Below are 22695 nucleotides of genomic sequence, written 5' to 3' on the forward strand. Positions count from 1 at the left end.
CTCTTTTTGTTTTTAGCCAATCCTGCTTTTATTTTTCGAGCCAATGTTCCTTTTTAACAATTTTATAATTTTTTTAAATTAACAATTTTTGAATTTTTGGCATATTTAAGTATTTTAACCAGAACAGTCTTTTAGAAAATAAGCCAGGCCTGCTAATAAAGTAAAGTTTGTTGTACGTATAAGTTTCAGAAAGCTTCAGAGAGCCAATACAGAGGAGCTAAAGATCTGCACATACCTGCTACTCTGAACAACAAAAAACATTGTTGTTCAATTATATTTTTAGTCTTTTGAATAAATGTAATGTGAGACTTAATCAAGTTAACCTGAAGAAAGTTGTAAATAATCTGAATATTTATCGTACTCTCTTTTAGAAGGAAGAAGCAGTTAAGTTTAGAAATTCAAAAAACAAAACAACCACCAACACCTCGATATCTCACTGATTAGCACATCATCCATTATTGTTTGATCCATGCAAAAGAAGTGGTTTTACTTGTGTAAGGACTTGTTGGTGGAGGCAGAAGGTCCTCCACAGGCAGCTCAGGTTCCACTGAGGTGGGGATGGAGTTGTACGACTGATCAATCTACTGCTTTGTTGTGCAGCTTCATGATAGTTCTGTGCTTTTTTCAAGCTTCACCTTCACAAACGAAGCCTCTCAAAGTTTTGATTGTTCTGATTTTAAGCTCCTCCCTCCCTGAAACAAGCTGTGATAATAAGTGTTCAGCAGAGTGATTCACTACCGGCTGGTACTCTGCTCTGATGGTCATCCTTGTCTCGTCAGGACGTGCACACGCAGGGCGAAGTGATCGCTTGCCTGGAGAAGGCGTTGGTGAAGGAGGTGGAGCAGCAGGATCACGTCCGACCAATCAAGGAGGAGTGTCAGAAAGCCATCCTGCGGGTGGCGGAGCTGTCGTCGGACGACTTCCACCTCGACCGCCACCTTTACTTCTCCTGCAGAGATGACCGGGAGAGATTCTGCCAGAATGTGAGAGGACGTCTCTGCCGTCCTGTCAGATCGCCTCTGTGCTTCTCATTTATGTTCACGATGCCACAAAATAATCTAGACCAGTGTGTCCAACCTCGGTCCTCCCGCATGTTTTAGTTCCTCCTGCTGCAGCGTACCTGAATCTAATGATGATGTCATCACCAAGGCTGTGAAAAAGCCCAATAAGGAGCCCCTCATTGCGATCAGGTGTGTTGGAACTGGGAGGAGCTAAACCTGCAGGACGCCAGCCCTCCAGGACCGAGCTTGGACACCCCTGCTCTAGACTGTCGCAGATTTGATGACGTTTGAGATGCGATGTTACGAATATCCGATTAGCTGGAATCACAAGTGCTTCTGGAGCTTCTGGAGCTTCTGGAGCTTCTGGGGCTTCTGGGGCTTCTGGGGCTTCTGGGGCTTCTGGAGCTTCTGGGGCTTCTGGAGCTTCTGGAGCTTGTGGAGCTTCTGGAGCTTCTGGAGCTTCTGGAGCTTCTGGGGCTTCTGGAGCTTCTGGAGCTTCTGGGGCTTCTGGAGCTTCTGGGGCTTCTGGAGCTTCTGGAGCTTCTGGGGCTTCTGGAGCTTCTGGAGCTTCTGGGGCTTCTGGAGCTTCTGGGGCTTCTGGGGCTTCTGGAGCTTCTGGGGCTTCTGGAGCTTCTGGGGCTTCTGGGGCTTCTGGGGCTTCTGGAGCTTCTGGGGCTTCTGGAGCTTCTGGGGCTTCTGGAGCTTCTGGAGCTTCTGGAGCTTCTGGAGCTTCTGGAGCTTCTGGGGCATTGAGATGTCCTTCCTGGACCAGTGTGGAATCTGTGAAAAGACTCCAATTGGACAATAAACACTAATGCTAACTGGAGAGATGCATTTCATTGTTCCATCAACACAAATATAAAAAGCTCATCCTGTAATGTCTAAGAAGAGACTTGGAGGATCATTTGATCTGTTCTTCTCCTCAGATGGACGAAGACGATGAGAACCAGAAGTCTGTGACTTTACAGTGAACGTGACAGCCACACCAACCAGTTCCACCTCCAGCAAAGTGCTGCTCTTATCCACTATTCCCTTCATATCTTTACAGTATTCATGGGCTCAAGGCCAGAGGCAGATGATTGGATATTTCTACGTTGAATTAATCACAAACATCTTGAATGAATTCTTTGTTTCAATTCATTTCATACAAATTTGACTCTTTACTTCCACTTTTCGCCAGAACTGTCTCTGACGATGATCACAGGGGAATCGAATCTGTATTAATTAGAATGATTGCCTTGTGTCATGACGTATTATTCCTCTTCTCCACAGACTCAGGCAGGGGAAGGAAAAGTCTACAAATGTCTGTTTAATCACAAGTTTGAAGAAGCCATGTCAGAAAAGGTAAAGCCCTGTGATTATCCCCCTCTCAGCTTTACTTTGAAACCCACCGTTTCCTCTCTTCTGCTCTGAAGTGCCGCGATGCTCTGACCACCCGTCAGAAGCTGATCTCCCAGGACTACAGAGTCAGCTACTCCCTGGCCAAAGCCTGCAAGGCGGATCTGAGGAAGCAGCACTGCAGCCTGGACACCAACCTGCCTCGAGCCCGCGAGGCCCGACTCTCCTACCTGCTGCTGTGCCTGGAGGCCGCCGTGCACCGCGGTGAGCTCACTATCACCAGTCCTACTGCCACTGTCAGAGAACCTCCAACATCTCATGTAGAGCGCCTTCCTCCACCTGGCACCTTCAGCTGATCTCCTCATTAGTTACTGTACAGCAGAATATGGCCTGAAGGACTCCAGCTGGTCTAACGTCAGCGCACTGGGACCTTTTGTCAAACAGCTTGAGGTCAAAATGGGACATTGAAGTGGAAATAATCCAGATTTTTATTTGACCTTTATTTAACCATTGCAGGATCTTTTGGCCGCAGCAGCACAGAATTACACTCAAACAAGCATCAAAACACTGAATCAGTTACAGTCCAAGGAAAAAACAGTCTTTCAAAATAAATCAATTACAAATATTCAGTTGAACATTAGTGCCAGTTGAATTTCCCTCAGGATTAATAAAGTATCCATCCATCAGAATCAGAATCCCTTTTATTCTCACTGTTCTCTCAGAGGCGCCACGGAATTAAAAATAGCAGCTGTCATAAGAAAAACAGTGCAAACAGCAGAAGGTGAAGATAGTTAAAACCTGCAAACATTTAATGGAATAGCCCATCATCCAACCATCCATCCATCCATCCATCCATCCAAGCATTTCAATTCAATTCAATTTTATTTGTAAAGCGCTAAATCACATCAACAAACATCTCAAAGCGCTCTTACAATGATAGAGAACAACAGGACCCAACTAAACCCTTCCAAAGCAAGCAGGTGTAACAAGCAACAGTGGCCAGGAAAAACTCCCTCGCATGGAGAGAAGTTCAAGAACTCCCTCTTCAGGAAGAAACCGTGGGGCGGACCCTAGACTCTGGAAGGACGGCCATCCGCCTTGACCGGTTGGGGGGAGAAGTACATGGGATAGGACAGGGAGAGAGAGGAAAAGAAGAGGGAGAGAGAGAGTGGCAGACAGGCCAGATAAGTACAAATACTAAGAAAAGTCTATGATGAGCGTTGGTCTGATGATGAGCCAATCTCAGTCTGGAGTTTAAGGGCCGTGCCGTTGCGGTGGGGTCCCGGTGCTGTGGGGGGGTCCCGGTGCTGTGGGGGGGTCCTGGTGCTGTGGGGGGGTCCCGGTGCTGTGGGGGGGTCCCGGTGCTGTGGGGGGGTCCCGGTGCTGTGGGGGGGTCGGGTAGTAGGACCGTCGTAACTCCACTCTGTGAGTCTTGGGTCTGATCCCCTGGATCCTGCTCCCCTCCTGTCAGGATCTGGTGGCTCCAGTAATGTTGTTACACAGAGAGAAAGAAAGAAAGACAAGAAACAGAACCTCCAAATGTAGAGTTCCTCCCTTTAACGGGAGAGAAAAAACCCCCTCAGCAGTCTAGGCCTATAGCAGCTCAACTTAGTGCTCCTATTTTATTCCTATTTTATTCCTAAGGATAAGCTTTATCAAATAGGAATGTTTTTAGTCTCCTCTTAAATAAACTAATGGTGTCGGCCCTTCGGACCGAGGCTGGTAGTTGATTCCAGAGTAAAGGAGCCATATGGCTGAAACTCCTGCCTCCTCTTTTACTTTTATGGACTTTAGGGATTACCAACAGTCCTGCATCCTCAGAGCCAAGGGCTCGTGGAGGGTGATAAACTTCTAGAAGTTTCTCGATATAGGACGGAGCCTGGTGATGAAGAGTTTTAGATGTGATCAGAAGGATCTTGAATTCTATTCTAGATTTAATTGGAAGCCAGTGTAAGGATGCTAAGACTGGGGAGATGTGCTCTCTTCTTCCAGTTCTGGTTAGTAAACGTGCAGCAGCGTTCTGCTCTAGCTGGAAGATCCTAACAGAGGAGTTTGGACATCCTGACATTAGGGAGTTACAATAATCTCATCTTCAAGTCACAAAGGCATGAATAATTTTTTCTGCATCTTTGAAGGACAAGAAGTTTCTCATTTTTGCAATATTCCTTAGATGGAAGAAGGCTGTCCTGGAGACATGTTTAACATGGGACATAAAGGACAGATCCTGATCAGAAATAACACCCAGGTTCCTAATATCACTGTTAGAGGTTAAGGTAATATTATCTAAGGTAATCAGACTGTCTGAAAAGTTATCCCTGAGCTTTTTAGGACCTAGGATTAGAACCTCAGTCTTGGATGTGTTGAGCATTAAGAAGTTGATAGACATCCAGGACTTAACGTCCCTGAGGCAGGACTCTAGTTTAACAAGTTGGTCGGCCTGATTGGCTTTAACTGATAAATAGAGCTGAGTATCATCTGCATAACAATGAAAGTTAATGTTGTGTTTCCTAATAATATTTCCGAGTGGTAACATCTAGAGATTAAACAATATGGGTCCGAGGACGGAGCCTTGTGGTACTCCACACAGGACCCGTTCATGTATTGAAGATTTGTTATTTACATGAACAAATTGAAAGCGGTCAGATAAATATGATTTAAACCAGTTTAAGGCTAAGTTTTTAATGCCGACGGCATCTTCTAATCTCCTTAAAAGTATATTATGATCGACAGTATCAAATGCGGCACTAAGGTCCAGAAGAACTAAAACCGATAGAAGACCTCTATCTGAGGCCGTTAGAAGGTCATTAGTAACTTTTAGCAGAGCAGTCTCTGTACTGTGGTTCATTCTGAAGCTGGACTGAAGGTCCTCTAACAGATTATTCTCCTGCAGATAATCCTGGAGTTGTTTAGCCACTACTTTCTCCAGAACCTTTGACAGGAAAGGAAGGTTGGAGATGGGCCTGTAGTTTGAGAGAAGGCTTGTGTCTAAGTTTGGCTTCTTAATGAGAGGTTTAATAACTGCTAGTTTAAAGGATTGGGGCACATAGCCTATTGATAGAGACTGGTTAATAATTGCGAGTATAGAATTATTAATTAGTGGCAGTGCCTCTTTCAGAATTCTAGTAGGAATTGGGTCCAACAGGCTAGTAGTTGGTTTAGCAGAAGAAATAAGGGAATTTAGTTGGACTAGTTGTATTTGCTGAAAGCATTCCAGATGACTGTTAGGTTTAACCAGTTCCTCTGTTATGGGGCTAACGGACGGTAGGGTTTGATGGATGTTATCCCTAAGCGTTGTAATTTTATTTTGAAAGAACTTCATGAAGTCCTCACTACATATATTGATAGGAATGGTGGGCTCAACACTATTTTGGTTCTTGGTCAGTTTGGCTCCAGTACTGAAAAGAAAGCGAGGGTCTTTTTTGTTTTCCTCTATTAAGGATGAGTAGTAATTAGTTCTACTTCTACTCAGAGCTTTCTTATAAGTTTTGAAGCTATCCTTCCAGGCTATATAATCTAGCTCTGTTTTTGTTGAACGCCAAGTTCTTTCTAATCTACGGGAGCGTTGTTTAAGCTGGCGGGTTGATGAGTTAAACCATGGGGAGGACTTTTCCTGTTTTTTCAGTTTCATTTTTTGAGGAGCTATGTCGTCTAGCGTTGTTTTTAGCATATCTGTCAGACTGTTTGTTAGGTATTCAATGTCTGAGCTAGCAACAGTATACGGGTCAGGAAGATCCACTACTGATTCTATAGCAGAGGGAATTCTTTCCTTGAATTTAGTTACTATGTTATCAGAGAGAGACCTGGTTAACACGGCTTTAGCCGGAGGTTTATAACTATTTAGAACAAAGTCAAAGGTTATTAAGAAGTGATCTGACAGGAAATCATTGTGAGGAGAGATGGTCAGATGCTCTATATTCAAACCATAAGTTAGAATAAGGTCTAGGGTGTGGAGATGTTTATGGGTAGGCCCGTCTACTACCTGAGAGAAACCTAGAGAGTCAAGTGTAGATCTAAAGCTGCACTGAAACTATCATTTTCTAGGTCAACATGAACATTGAAGTCTCCTACCATGATAACCTTATCTTTAGTCAGGGCTACATCTGACAAAAATTCAGAGAATTCAGTTAGAAAAGTTGAATAAGGTCCAGGAGGACGATAAATGATTACAAATTCTACAGAATTTACTATTTTATTTGACGGGTGTGGCATGGTCATGCTCAGACTCTCAAAAGAACTAAAGTTGGGTTTTGGGTTCATGTTAATTAGTAACTGAGAGTTCTAGATGGCTGCCACGCCCCCTCCTCGACCACTTTCACGAGCTATTTGAGTGTTAATATGACTTGGAGGGGAGGCTTCATTTAGACTAACATACTCATCTTTACGTAGCAGGTTTCTGTTCATCCAAAGAGATCAATGTTGTGTTCGGTTATCAGATCATTGACTAGAAGAGCTTTGGATGATAAAGATCTAATGTTTAGGAAACCACATTTAATTTGTTTGTCTTGATTTTGTCTAGTTTCACACTTGATACGGATGAAGTTTTTGTAGTCATTAGAAGTTATTTTCCTAGGTTTAGATAGTTTTATACTTGTGGTGGTCCGAGGGATAGACACAGTCTCTATGGGATGTTTAACTAAGTTAGCTATGGTTGGTGACTGCCCAGAGGGAAACTCAGAGAGGCGTGTAGGACTGCCACTCTGTTGCCTGGTCCCCACTCTGCTACGTCAGGATGGAGGAGCTAAGCTTTTAACTCTGTTTCTAGATAAGAGGTACGCTCCATCCAACGTGGGATGGATGCCGTCCCTCCTGATGAGACCAGGCTTGTCCCAGAAGGACTTCCAGTTATTAATGAAGCCTACCGAGTTATTGGGACACCACCCTGACAGCCAGCGGTTAAAAGATGAGGCTAAACATCTGGTCCCTGATGAGGTTTGGGAGGGGGCCAGAGAAAACTACTTCGTCTGAAATGGTCCGCGGTATGTGCACACTGACTCTACGTTAGCTTTGAGGACCTCAGACTTCTTCAGGCGAACGTCGTTTCCACCGCAGTGGATTACAATCCGTTTAAATCTCCGTTTACTCTTGGTCATTAGCTTTAGCTGGGACTCTATGTCGCCTGCTCTGGCCCCAGGCAGGCAGCTAACTGTGGCCGCTGGTTGTCCTAGGTTAACGTGTCTCACTATTGAGGAGCCAATAACCAGCGTGTCCTTCTCAACCAGCGTGCTGCTGAGTGGGGCAAACACATTGGAGACACTGACGGAGGCCTGCGGGGTGTAGCGGGGGTGTCCGGTAGACTTCTTGCTGCTACGTTTACCCCTGGCAGTCACCCAACCGCCCTGTTCCCCCGGCTGCTCGGGGGCCACTGAGGGGGGGTTAAAGTTAGCAGCTACCTGCGCTGCTAAGCTAGAACGCTCCGCTCCAGCTAAACCTGGCGGCTGTTTACTAGCTACAGGGCTAGCCCTAAGCTCGACAGAGAGGAGACGTTCCTCAAGCTGACTCAGCCTCGTCTCAAGTGCTACAATAAAGCTACACTTTTCACAGGTCCCTGAGTCAGTAACTGAGGTCGAGGTGTAGCTAAACATCTGACATTTGGAGCAGGAAAAAATAGGAGGAGAGGAGGGGGAAGCCATGGCTAAACAGGTGCTAATAGGAGCTAAAACAGCTAAAACAAAGCAAAAACAGAGAAACTGGAAGGCAATCACCTTTTCGGTTTAGGAATCCGGTTCTTTCCGTGCGGTTCTTTTCGTCCAGTAGTTGGGTTAAGCAGCTCACCTGCTCACCTGCTCTGAGCTCACCTGCTCACCTGCTCTGAGCTCACCTGCTCACCTGCAGCATCCATCCATCCATCCATCCATCCAAGCATCCATCCATCCATCCATCCAAGCATCCATCCATCCATCCATCCATCCAAGCATCCATCCATCCATCCATCCAAGCATCCATCCATCCATCCATCCAAGCATCCATCCATCCATCCAAGCATCCATCCATCCATCCATCCATCCATCCATCCATCCATCCATCCATCCAAGCATCCACCCATCCATCCATCCATCCAAGCATCCACCCATCCATCCAAGCATCCATCCATCCATCCATCCAAGCATCCATCCATCCATCCATCCATCCATCCATCCATCCAAGCATCCATCCATCCATCCAAGCATCCATCCATCCATCCATCCATCCAAGCATCCACCCATCCATCCAAGCATCCATCCATCCATCCATCCAAGCATCCATCCATCCATCCATCCATCCATCCATCCATCCATCCATCCATCCATCCATCCAAGCATCTATCCATCCATCCATCCAAGCATCCATCCATCCATCCATTCAAGCATCCATCCATCCATCCAAGCATCCATCCATCCATCCATCCAAGCATCCATCCAAGCATCCATCCATCCATCCATCCATCCATCCATCCATCCATCTATCCATCCATCCAAGCATCCATCCATCCATCCAAGCATCCATTCATCCATCCAAGCATCTATCCATCCATCCAAGCATCCATCCATCCATCCATCCATCCATCCAAGCATCCATCCATCCATCCAAGCATCCATTCATCCATCCATCCATCCATCCATCCATCCATCCATCCATCCATCCATCCATCCATCCATCCATCCATCCATCCATCCATCCATCCATCCATCCCACAGCTTGAAACGTTTGTCGTCTGGTAGAAGTTGAGACAGAATAATTGAAGCCATAAAGATAAACAATATGTTTAAAGCACCTTTCGTTCGTTTCATAATCAAGACTTCTGAATCCCTGATGAAATCTGAATATTTCAGCCGCCACCAGAAAGCGTACTAGTCATCCTGTATACGACAAAGAAGTAAAGACTTCTGCAGCGTCACCATCCAATCACACACCAGATGTTTTGTAACATCAGTGCGATCGTGTAGAAGAAGTGCCAGGTAGTAAAGGTGGCAGTTATTGTAGGAAAAGGGGCAGATAATTCAGCAGCAAAACAATCTAAATAATTCCAGTCAGTCTGGAAGCAAAGGGGTTAAAGAGCCTTTAACCAATTAAAAAACATTTGTTATTGTCTCTTGGACTGAATGAGTCCCAAGTTAAACTTGATCTCGGGATGAGTAAAGATGAAAAGGTACCTCAGCTCACTGCTGCACCCAGAAGACAGAGTCTTTCACCTTAAGCTCCACAGCAGCAGCAGCAGCAGCTCACAATGAGAACAGACACTGGATCACCTGTCACCTCGTCCTGGTGACAAGACTAGATGATTGACTCCAGATCCATCAACTTAAACACACGTGTGTGTTCCTGTTAGGGTTCATCCCTTACAAGGCCGCAGACCTTCTCCTTCCCGTTGATGAATTGTGTGAATTCCTGCAGACTGACTGATGGTTTTGTGAAGGCGGAGCTTAGTGAGTGATGCTGCTGGTTTGCAGGTCGTACGGTCAGCGGCGAGTGTCAGGGCGAGATGCTGGACTACCGGCGGATGCTGATGGAGGATTTCTCTCTCAGCCCGGAGATCGTGCTCCACTGCCGGACGGAGATCGAGGCTCACTGCTCGGGGCTGCACCGCAAGGGCCGGACGCTGCACTGCCTGATGAGGATGGGTCGCGGCGACCGCAGCACCGCCGTCGACAGCATGTGCCAGAGAGCCGTAAGAAGACTTCCACTCAGACTCTAACCTTAACATGGAGCCTCCACTCTCCACCCGCAGGAAGGTTCTTAATGGTGCAATGTGATCTGGGTGACGGTGCTCAGACTGACACCCCCACCACCCGGGAACGGAGGAGAGGGAGGAGATGGATGGATGGATGGATGGATGGATGGATGGATGGTGGATGGATGGATGGATGGATGGATGGTGGATGGATGGATGGATGGTGGATGGATGGATGGATGGATGGATGGTGGATGGATGGATGGATGGATGGATGGATGGATGGATGGATGGATGGTGGATGGATGGATGGATGGATGGATGGATTGGGCCTCCATCTGCAGTAACTCAGCAGAGGGTTCATGGTTTAGAACACTTCAACCAGTGACTGAAGGCTCCTGCATCCTCCCTTTTTGAACCCATAAGAACAAGAAGAATATTCAGCAGTGACGTCAGCCAACAGTTCATACTTGATAAGAAGCTGTATAACTTGCAGGCCACGCCCCCTCACCGCTGGCCACGCCCCCCCACACAGCAGCCACACGTCTGTGAAGCAGCGTTTTAACTTTTCAACAGCAGTTTATTCCAGTCCTCCAGAGCTTTCAGAAACACATTTCAGTAATAAAGAGAGTTTGTGTCAGAGCGCCATGTTGGTTGGTTTGAACTCCAGGAGCTGACAGCTGTTCATGATGCGTTCAGGTGCATCACGTAATCCTGCACTCCCACATTTTAAGGAGCTGCGGTGCTCCTACAGTGTTACAAGTTAAATATGATTAAAATATGACTGATAGTCATGAGAGAGCTGGAACACATGAGCAGCACACAGCAGAGCAGAGTTTCAGCAGAGTTTCAGCAGAGCAGAGTTTCAGCAGAGTTTCAGCAGAGCAGCTCCTACACAGTTCAGCCAGGATGGTTGAAACAGCTGAAAGTAATTTGTTCAGGAGCTGGAAGAAGGAAGTGACTTCCTGTTCTTCTGGAGGAGGTTCCACCTTTATCCTCCAAATGCATCTAAAACATTGTATGATGAATCCCAGAACGTTTGGAAGCTTCTCGAGGTTTTTAGCTTCAGCAGTCATGATCTATTTTCTTACAAATACACAACTTGTAAAAGACTTTACAGCGAGAACTAAAGAAAACGGCTGGTATTTGATCAGCAGGTTGGAACAGAAAGATTGCAAAGGAATCAAGAAATCATAGAAAATCAAAGTTAAAATGTTTTGTGTTCTTTTGCCTGCAGCTCCAGACTCTGATCCAGTCGGCCGACCCCGGAGCCGACTACCGGATCGACCGGGCGCTCAACGAGGCCTGCGAGTCCGTCATCCAGACCGCCTGCAAACACATCCGCAACGGAGACCCCATGTGAGGGGAACACACACACACACACACACACACACACACACACACACACACACACACACACACACACACACACACACCGAATTAATAATCAAATATGTCATTATCAAAGTTTTTATTTTAGCTTTTATTGTAAATAAATGACTGAATGACTGTGTGTGTGTGTGTGTGTGTGTGTGTGTGTGTGTGTGTGTGTGTGTGTGTGTGTGTGTGTGTGTGTGTGTGTGTGTGTGTGTGTAGGATCCTGTCGTGTCTGATGGAGCACCTGTACACAGAGAAGATGGTGGAGGACTGTGAGCACCGACTGTTGGAGCTGCAGTATTTCATATCCAGAGACTGGAAGTGAGTTTCTTCGCTCATAATAACAGAAATAGTGAACTTCATCACCCTCCTGGAGTGACCTGCATCCGGTCACTAACCGGTGAACCATTCCTCTCAAACACCGGCATGATTAATGTTTCCAGGCCTGGTGTCTCCAGAGTTTTCAACAACGTTTGGAGATTTTTGAGTGCTGAATCAGCATCTCTGCTGAGGACATTTAGTTTAGTCAAAGTCACCAGTGTGACTGTAGTAGTAGAAGTGCCAGCCCTCCCTGGTGTGACCGTTAATCCCCGTCAGCCACTAGTGAGCAATCTGAGCTGTGAGTAAGCGGCTGAAACGTCCCATCAAGTACAAACCTCCGACTCTGAGTCCCACGTTAATCCGTGGTGAATCGTCCATCAGCTATTAAATGTGAATCTGAATCACTGCAGTGAACGTGTCATAAAGTCACATTACTGCACAGAACATAAATATAAACTTGATAATACTATAAAAACAAGAGCAGGTTCTGACTCTACTGCAGCCTGTAACAACCCAGAGAGCTCAGAACGTAATACCTGCAGGTCATGTACTTTTCATCCATTAATGGTAGAAACATTTAGCATTTAAATTTAAACATTTAAGTGATGAGTCAATAGAGGTTCAAGCATCATGAAATCATTTACAGAGTACAGTAGAGCAGAGTACAGTACAGTACAGTAGAGCAGAGTACAGTAGAGTAGAGCAGAGTACAGTACAGTACAGTAGAGCAGAGTACAGTAGAGTAGAGCAGAGTACAGTAGAGTAGAGTACAGCAGAGTACAGTAGAGCAGAGTACAGTAGAGCAGAGTACAGTACAGTACAGTAGAGCAGAGTACAGTACAGTAGAGCAGAGTACAGTAGAGCAGAGTAGAGCAGAGTACAGTACAGTAGAGCAGAGTACAGTAGAGCAGAGTACAGTACAGTACAGTAGAGCAGAGTACAGTACAGTAGAGCAGAGTACAGTAGAGCAGAGTACAGTACAGTAGAGCAGAGTACAGTAGAGTAGAGTACAGTAGAGTACAGTAGAGCAGAGTACAGTAGAGCAGAGTACAGTACAGTACAGTAGAGCAGAGTACAGTAGAGTAGAGCAGAGTACAGTAGAGTAGAGTACAGCAGAGTACAGTACAGCAGAGTACAGTAGAGCAGAGTACAGTAGAGCAGAGTACAGTACAGTAGAGCAGAGTACAGTAGAGCAGAGTACAGTAGAGTAGAGTACAGTACAGTAGAGCAGAGTACAGTAGAGCAGAGTACAGTACAGTAGAGCAGAGTACAGTAGAGCAGAGTACAGTAGAGTAGAGCAGAGTACAGTACAGTAGAGCAGAGTACAGTAGAGCAGAGTACAGTAGAGCAGAGTACAGTACAGTAGAGCAGAGTACAGTACAGTACAGTAGAGTACAGTAGAGCAGAGTACAGTAGAGTACAGTACAGTACAGTAGAGCAGAGTACAGTAGAGCAGAGTACAGTAGAGTAGAGCAGAGTACAGTACAGTAGAGCAGAGTACAGTACAGCAGAATAGAGTAGAGTAGAGTAGAGCAGAGTAGAGTACAGCAGAGTAGAGTACAGCAGAGTAGAGTAGAGTAGTCCTTTATCGTCACTCTGTAGCGAGTTAACACAGTGAAAAGATGCCTGCTCGTATGTCCTTGTATTAAACACCAAGAGAAGCACTGGGAGGTTGGTTATATACTAGGGATGCACCGATACCGATACCAACACCGATACCGATACCGATACCAACACCGATACCGATACCGATACCGATACCGGCAGGCAGTGAGGAGCGCACAGCGATATTTTGTCTTCTTGGAAAATTGACTGTCGAAAAGACAGTTTGAGGCTCCTGCTGCTGCTACTTAAACTGGCTTTAGAGCACACACACACACACACACACACACACACACACACACACACACACACACACACACACACACACACACACACACACACACACACACACACACACTCAGATAACAAAGTGTTATTGAAAGGTTTTCTTACAGTAAATGTGGCAGGACCATAAAAGAACAAATTTTGAATGTCAGTCCATCATAATGTAGGAATGTTGTTCAAATAACATCTGTGGAAAAAAATAAACGTGTGTATTGGCCTAAGTACTCGGTATTGGTGAGTAATCAAATGCAGGTACTCATCTGGAGGTATCTCTGGAGGTATCTCTGGAGGTATCTCTGGAGTTATCTCTGGAGGTATCTCTGGAGGTATCTCTGGAGGTATCTCTGGAGGTATCTCTGGAGGTATCTCTGGAGGTTATCTCTGGAGGTATCTCTGGAGGTATCTCTGGAGGTATCTCTGGAGGTATCTCTGGAGGTATCTCTGGAGGTGTCTCTGGAGTTATCTCTGGAGGTATCTCTGGAGGTATCTCTGGAGTTATCTCTGGAGGTATCTCTGGAGGTTATCTCTGGAGGTATCTCTGGAGGTATCTCTGGAGGTATCTCTGGAGTTATCTCTGGAGGTATCTCTGGAGTTATCTCTGGAGGTATCTCTGGAGTTATCTCTGGAGGTATCTCTGGAGGTATCTCTGGAGTTATCTCTGGAGGTATCTCTGGAGTTATCTCTGGAGGTATCTCTGGAGTTATCTCTGGAGGTATCTCTGGAGTTATCTCTGGAGGTTATCTCTGGAGGTTATCTCTGGAGTTATCTCTGGAGGTATCTCTGGAGGTATCTCTGGAGGTATCTCTGGAGGTTATCTCTGGAGGTATCTCTGGAGGTATCTCTGGAGTTATCTCAGGAGTTATCTCTGGAGGTTATCTCTGGAGGTATCTCTGGAGGTATCTCTGGAGGTTATCTCTGGAGGTATCTCTGGAGTTATCTCTGGAGGTTATCTCTGGAGGTTATCTCTGGAGGTATCTCTGGAGTTATCTCTGGAGGTATCTCTGGAGGTTATCTCTGGAGGTATCTCTGGAGTTATCTCTGGAGGTATCTCAGGAGTTATCTCTACCTAAAAGGCGGAAGCGAGGCTGAACCAGCTTTCTGAAAACTCCAGCGAACACGGAGCCCCAGAGAGGTTATAGAGAAAAAATAAAAAATAAGCATGGGAACGACATAATAAGTGGTTCCCTGAAGTTAATAATACGAGGGAACGGGATTATTTAATTCACGTTCGCGGAGCCGCGGCTCTCGAGATGCTGCAGAGCTCCACCTGTCAGTCAGCTACGTCAGATATAAATCAGAAGCAGTTTTCCATTGTAGTTTATTTTCATGGTGACATTATTATCACTAACGTCACGTCCAGGTCTTGTTTCACCTTCTGACCGCCGGCTGAGGAGCTGCAGCCGCTGAGCAAGGCAGTGTGAGGCAGCAGGGGGCGCTCCGCTCCACTCAGAGACGCTCTGAGACGCTCTGATATTATTTTATAACCACAGAACTTCTTTATAATAAATACTTTGGTTCATCAGCAACTAAAAAACAAACTACAAACTACTGGAAATGAAAGTTGGAGTTTTTAGAGCTAAAATGAGCCTTTTAATGTCTTCATGTGAAAGAGAACTTTAATCAGAGTGGTTACCTAGGTTACCATGGAAACGGCTGTAGAGCAGCGTTCTATCATTCTACACCTCCATTCCTCCATGTTGAAGCTTTTGATTCAGACACGTCCAGAAATAAAGTGAAAGGAGCAGAAAGTCACTATGGAATGTTGGAATGGTGGAAAATAAGAGCCAAACTCATCCACGTGTTATTGTTCCCCTCTATGTCCACTCTGGGGCTCCGGACTAAAGCAAGACGGACGTGAACAAACACCAATAGAGACAAGAAGAGACGTAATGTCTTCTGGCTCTTTGGTGCTTCAGAGGTTCAGGTCAGACTAGATGGAGCGACCCGGACTAAACCTCTGGTACAGTCCGTCTCCTGGTTCCTGGACGAGGCTGTCAGCGCCACATTGGTGAAATCAGTGACGTAGCTCTACTGGCTCCGCTAACGGTGGAAAGAGAACCGGTTCTTTGGTGGTGCTCATTTAAGAACTGGCTCTGGTACCGGCCCTGAACTAGAACCTGGTTCTTTTTGGTGGAACAGCCCTATAACTGAGGGAAACACACCAAAGTAACAGTTACTCCTTCTTTTCAGTAACTGGTGAAGTTGATTCTCTACTTTAAAGAAGTAACTAGTACTTGTACCAAAGTATTGTTAGTTTTCTTGTTCCTGACTTTGTGGGATGAACGCTGCTGGATGTTTGGACTTTGCAGTGTCTCTGTGTTTGTGGACAGACTGGATCCCGTCCTGTACAGGAAGTGTCAGGGCGACGCCACCCGCCTCTGCCACACACACGGCTGGAACCAGACCAGCGAGCTGATGCCGCCGGGCGCCGTCTTCTCCTGCCTGTACCGCCACGCCTACCGCAGCGAGGAGCAGGGCCGCCGGGTACGTCGCCGCCGCTCCGCCTGGAACTCAAGGTCACATCAGGTGGCGTCCAATCAGATCGTCTGTCTCCACATGACACCCAAAGAACAAGGAACAAGTCACTTCCTGTCTGCAGGCGATGAATATTAATACACAAAGATAGAAGTATTACAAATTTAAAAGATCTGAATTAAACAGCTCAGATTCTCCTCTTCATCATTACTACTTGGTCTTCTCCTCTTCATCATTATTACTTGGTCTTCTCCTCTTCATCATTATTACTTGGTCTTCTCCTCTTCATCATTATTACTTGGTCTTCTCCTCTTCATCGTTATTACTTGGTCTTCTCCTCTTCATCATTAGTACTTGGTCTTCTCCTCTTCATCATTATTACTTGGTCTTCTCCTCTTCATCATTAGTACTTGGTCTTCTCCTCTTCCTCGTTATTACTTGGTCTTCTCCTCTTCATCATTAGTACTTGGTCTTCTCCTCTTCATCGTTATTACTTGGTCTTCTCCTCTTCATCATTAGTACTTGGTCTTCTCCTCTTCGTCATTATTACTTGGTCTTCTCCTCTTCATCATTATTACTTGCTCTTCTCCTCTTCATCGTTATTACTTGGTCTTCTCCTCTTCATCATTATTACTTGGTCTTCTCCTCTTCATCGTTATTACTTGGTCTTCTCCTCTTCATCATTAGTACTTGGTCTTCTCCTCTTCATCATTAGTACTTGGTCTTCTCCTCTTCATCATTATTACTTGGTCTTCTCCTCTTCATCATTAGTACTTGGTCTTCTCCTCTTCATCGTTAGTACTTGGTCTTCTCCTCTTCATCATTATTACTTGGTCTTCTCCTCTTCATCGTTAGTACTTGGTCTTCTCCTCTTCATCATTATTACTTGGTCTTCTCCTCTTCATCATTAGTACTTGGTCTTCTCCTCTTCATCGTTATTACTTGGTCTTCTCCTCTTCATCATTAGTACTTGGTCTTCTCCTCTTCGTCATTATTACTTGGTCTTCTCCTCTTCATCGTTATTACTTGGTCTTCTCCTCTTCATCATTAGTACTTGGTCTTCTCCTCTTCCTCGTTATTACTTGCTCTTCTCCTCTTCATCGTTATTACTTGGTCTTCTCCTCTTCGTCATTATTACTTGGTCTTCTCCTCTTCATCGTTAGTACTTGGTCTTCTCCTCTTCATCGTTATTACTTGCTCTTCTCCTCTTCATCGTTATTACTTGGTCTTCTCCTCTTCGTCATTAGTACTTGGTCTTCTCCTCTTCCTCGTTATTACTTGCTCTTCTCCTCTTCATCGTTATTACTTGGTCTTCTCCTCTTCGTCATTATTACTTGGTCTTCTCCTCTTCGTCATTAGTACTTGGTCTTCTCCTCTTCATCGTTATTACTTGGTCTTCTCCTCTTCATCATTAGTACTTGGTCTTCTCCTCTTCCTCGTTATTACTTGCTCTTCTCCTCTTCATCGTTATTACTTGGTCTTCTCCTCTTCGTCATTATTACTTGGTCTTCTCCTCTTCATCATTAGTACTTGGTCTTCTCCTCTTCCTCGTTATTACTTGCTCTTCTCCTCTTCATCGTTATTACTTGGTCTTCTCCTCTTCGTCATTAGGACTGGTCTGGAGTTAAAGCAGTTCACTCAGCAGTTAAAGGATCGTCTCACCTCATGAGATTTTGGTGTTTTATTTGTCTGAAATGGCTAAAAACTTTAAGAAGTGCAGTGTTTAAGATGAGAAGTACAACATAATGTAAAGTCTTCTTCACGTTCCTCCTCTGCTGGAGTTAGTTCAGTGTTTTCATGCTCCACCCAGGTTCTAGCGTTGTGGATCACCTGAGGAGGCTGCTCAGCTGTAACTCTGCTGTGTTTCCTTTGAACAGGTGAACCAGGTGGAGCAGGTAAGAGCTCCATCAGCTCTGATCCTGGTGAAGGGTTAAATCCATGATGATGATGATGATGATGATTCTGAATGAAATCTGATTTGAATCTTTTCATTTCATCTGGTTCTTTGACTTCCTGTCAAACGCAACAAACAGACGTTAGAATTTCTCATTCAGGCTGTTAAATAGAAACGAATCAGTTCTCATCTTCTCATGGACACGAAGCAGCTGATCCCAGTTTCAGCCAACAGACAGTCAGAGAGGGACAGATGGTCAGAGAGGGACAGACAGTCAGAGATACAGATGGTCAGAGAGGGACAGATGGTCAGAGAGGGACAGACAGTCAGAGATACAGACGGTCAGAGAGGGACGGTCGGTCAGAGAGGAACAGATGGTCAGGGAGGGACAGACAGTCAGAGAGGGACAGACGGTCAGAGAGGAACAGATGGTCAGAGAGGGACAGACGGTCAGAGATACAGATGGTCAGAGAGGGACGGTCGGTCAGAGAGATACAGATGGTCAGAGAGGGACGGTCGGTCAGAGAGGAACAGACGGTCAGAGATACAGACGGTCAGAGAGATACAGATGGTCAGAGAGGGACAGATGCTCAGAGAGGAACAGACGGTCAAAGAGGGACGGTCGGTCAGAGAGGGACGGTCGGTCAGAGAGGAACAAACGGTCAAAGAGGAACGGTCGGTCAGAGAGGGACAGACGGTCAGAGAGGGACAGATGCTCAGAGAGGAACAGATGGTCAAAGAGGGACGGTCGGTCAGAGATACAGACGGTCAGAGATACAGACGGTCAAAGAGGGACGGTCGGTCAGAGATACAGACGGTCAGAGATACAGACGGTCAAAGAGGGACGGTCGGTCAGAGAGGTTGAGCTCATTCTGACCACCACAGACACAATGTGACTTGTTGACTCACAGAAAGTACCAACTGTTGTCCTCCTTTATCTGTAAAATCTAGATTGAATTTGTCGTTCAAATGAGCTCAGGGGACTCAGGAAGGGACCTACAGTGGAGCAGATAATGTCCTGGACGGTGGAGAACCCAGAGGAAACCTGGGATGATCAGGGAGAACATGCAGACTCCTCACATGAAGTCTGTCTGCCCAGAATCCAACATGTTGACCGCCTGGCTGAGATCTGACCACCAAACCACTGCTCCACAAAACCACTGCACCACAAACCACTAAACCACCAAACCACTGCTCCACCAAACCACTGCACCACAAACCACTTCACCACAAACCACTGCTCCACCAAACCACTGCTCCACCAAACCACCGCACCACCAAACCACTTCACCACAAACCACTGCTCCACCAAACCACTGCTCCACCAAACCACTTCACCACAAACCACTGCTCCACCAAACCACTGCTCCACCAAACCACTTCACCACAAACCACTTCACCAACAAACCACTGCTCCACCAAACCACTGCTCCACCAAACCACTTCACCACAAACCACTTCACCAACAAACCACTTCACCACCAAACCACTTCACCACCAAACCACTTCACCACCAAACCACCGCACCACCAAACCACTGCTCCACCAAACCACTTCACCACAAACCACTGCTCCACCAAACCACTGCTCCACCAAACCACTTCACCACAAACCACTTCACCAACAAACCACTGCTCCACCAAACCACTGCTCCACCAAACCACTTCACCACAAACCACTTCACCAACAAACCACTTCACCACCAAACCACTTCACCAACAAACCACTTCACCACAAACCACTTCACCACAAACCACTGCTCCACTAAACCACCGCACCAACAAACCACTGCTCCACCAAACCACTGCACCACCAAACCACTGCTCCACCAAACCACTGCTCCACCAAACCACCGCACCACCAAACCACTTCACCACAAACCACTTCACCAACAAACCACTTCACCAACAAACCACTTCACCAACAAACCACTTCACCACAAACCACTGCTCCACTAAACCACTGCACCAACAAACCACTGCTCCACCGCACCACCAAACCACTGCTCCACAAACCACTTCACCACCAAACCACTGCTCCACAAACCACCGCACCACCAAACCACTGCTCCACCAAACCACTGCACCAACAAACCACTGCTCCACCAAACCACTGCTCCACAAACCACTTCACCAACAAACCACTGCTCCACAAACCACTTCACCACAAACCACTGCTCCACAAACCACTTCACCACAAACCACTGCTCCACAAACCACTTCACCACAAACCACTTCACCACCAAACCACCGCACCACCAAACCACTGCTCCACCAAACCACTGCACCAACAAACCACTGCTCCACCAAACCACTGCTCCACCAAACCACTGCACCAACAAACCACTGCTCCACCAAACCACTGCTCCACCAAACCACTTCACCACCAAACCACTGCTCCACAAACCACTGCTCCACCAAACCACTGCTCCACCAAACCACTGCTCCACCAAACCACTTCACCACCAAACCACTGCTCCACAAACCACTTCACCACCAAACCACTTCACCACCAAACCACTTCACCACCAAACCACTGCTCCACCGCACCAACAAACCACCGCAACTTTTCCGAAATGGAAATAAGCTCCCAGAATAAAGGTGTTTTGTTCCGTTCACTTCCTCAGATGTTTGACTGTGAAACTAAATTAAAATTCATCTGCATTTTGTTTTAACATTTGATCCAACAAAGAGAAAACCCTGTGTTGTTTGTAGGAACTCAGTGTGACGTGGTCTGTGGTGGATAAAAAGTACTTTACTTGTTTGTCATTCTATATGAAAATAACATTTTCTGTTTCATAATGTCGTCCATCAGAAAAATGAAAATAAATCAGAGGAGTTGGTTCAGTCACTTACTTACACTCATTGTAGCGCCACCTTGTGGTCAAATCCAAACAAAAGAGAACCGAGCTGACAGCTTCAATCAAGGCATGAGAAAAGAACTGGTCATTTTAATCTGGAGTGATAATCTGTTCATGTGTCCGCCAGCTTGTTGACGTGGTTGTGTTGATGTGTTTGCAGTTATCTCGGGACTGTAAGGTGGAGGTGCAGAGGATCCTCCACCAGAGGGCGCTGGACGTTAAACTGGACCCCGAGCTGCAGAAGCGCTGCATGACCGACCTGGGGAAGTGGTGCAGCGAGAAGACGGACACAGGACAGGTGAGCTTTTCACTTTGGACTCGTTTCACCAGACAGACGCTGCAGAGCCTCTTAAAGCAACTGGTCCAGCTCCAGGACATCCACAGAAAAGTAACTAGAGGAAGAGTACTCCTCAACTTTCTCCTCAAACTCCAGCTTCATTATTTGATCCTTCTGGTCTTAATAAGTAATAACTTTTAAACTAGTAATTTTCATTTCTTCATCGTCGCAATGTGTTAAAGTTAAAATATATAGAGTTAAAATATGGCTTGAAATTTAAGCAGATCTTCAGTCAGAGAAGGATCATGGCCTCCAGCCGGCCCATCCTGCTGAATCAGCAAACTCACTGGAAATCAAATCCCTGCTGGTTCTATTTCCTGACGAGGAATCAAAGAAAGCAACGCCTCAGTGTGATTGGACCCGAATGTTCAAATGGAGATGACTCGTAGTATTGGTACATTAAAAAGAGCAGTAACATTCTCTATCAAGATCGGGGGGTATCATGGGGGGTGGGGGGTTGGCTGTCCTCCAGCCAGGCCCGGCCGAGCCTTCGCTCTTCCTGGTCGGGAGGGGCGGGGTTGGTCCGGCTCCCGGGGGTGCGGCGGGCTTCACCGCCGGGATTGGGGGGGGCTCTCGGCCCGGGGGCCCTGCTCTGGCCGGTCTCGGCTTGTAGACTTGGGTCGGGGCCTGGGGCCCTTTATCCTTCTCTTGTGGGCTCTTCTTTCCTGGGGGGGGGGGGGGGGGGGGTCCTTTCTGCATTCTCCATCTGGTGCTTTCAGGGCAGGGGTGTGACACACACACACACACACACACACACACACACACACACACACACACACACACACACACACACACACACACACACACACACACACACACTGTCTAGATAGAGCTGCTCAGGCTGGTTAATCTAATAACAGTTATAAAGTATTTGGATCAGTGTGATAACTGTAAATAATATATATGTAGTACTAACAAGGGTATTGTATGCCCCCCCCCCCCCTCAATCTTCTCTCTCTCTTTGAGCCCCCCCCCCCCCCATCCAGCCATACCAACTCCTACTAAAGCAGCAGCAGGAGGAGACTCCAGGTCTCTTCCTGTTCAAGAACAAGAACTGTTCTGACTCCAGAAGGTTCTAGATCACATCATGTTGTTTGGTCAAGCTGCCCAACAGGACAAGGGGAAAAGAAACTTAAATATGGATTTGTTGTGGCACAGATTATATTTAATTAGAATGTCTATATATTTGCAATACCAAACAATTACTACAGAAAATTACAACAATCTCAAGATAAAGCCATTTCCAATAGTACCTAGCATCTTCATGGCAGCATCCCCGAGTTTAGATTACATTAGATTACATTAGATTACATTAGATTGTACTTTCTTCATCCCACAATGAGGAAATGTACTTATTAAAGCAGCAAGAAGTTAAATAAAGAAGCAAAATATCCAAAAGACCTTCTTACAGAAAAAAATGAATCCTCCACTATAAAGCATTTGAACAATATACAATAAACCAATGACTGAGTACAACTGCTGAAGTAAGTGTGCAAAGTAAGTAAATATGTGCAAAAATATTTGGGAGCAGCTGGTTTGGAAATAAAATAAAAAAAC

The 22695-nt window shown here is 46.1% G+C and overlaps 1 protein-coding gene across 1 annotated transcript in view; it reads left to right on the top strand.

Moving 5' to 3' along the window:
* LOC308106576 (Golgi apparatus protein 1-like) overlaps nt 1-22695 on the top strand; it is a gene marked incomplete at its 5' end in the record, with an annotated part of 71405 nt that overhangs the window by 21211 nt on the left and 27499 nt on the right. The window contains 8 exons of the mRNA XM_080458406.1: nt 780-983; nt 2274-2345; nt 2417-2603; nt 9767-9984; nt 11225-11346; nt 11584-11685; nt 15903-16056; nt 20962-21099. Coding sequence (XP_080314532.1) covers nt 780-983; nt 2274-2345; nt 2417-2603; nt 9767-9984; nt 11225-11346; nt 11584-11685; nt 15903-16056; nt 20962-21099 — 1197 coding nt within the window. The remainder of the gene's footprint in view (nt 1-779; nt 984-2273; nt 2346-2416; nt 2604-9766; nt 9985-11224; nt 11347-11583; nt 11686-15902; nt 16057-20961; nt 21100-22695) is intronic.

This window comes from Lipophrys pholis (genome assembly GCF_963383615.2).
Source record: "Lipophrys pholis genome assembly, chromosome: 2".
Classification (NCBI taxonomy): domain Eukaryota; kingdom Metazoa; phylum Chordata; class Actinopteri; order Blenniiformes; family Blenniidae; genus Lipophrys; species Lipophrys pholis.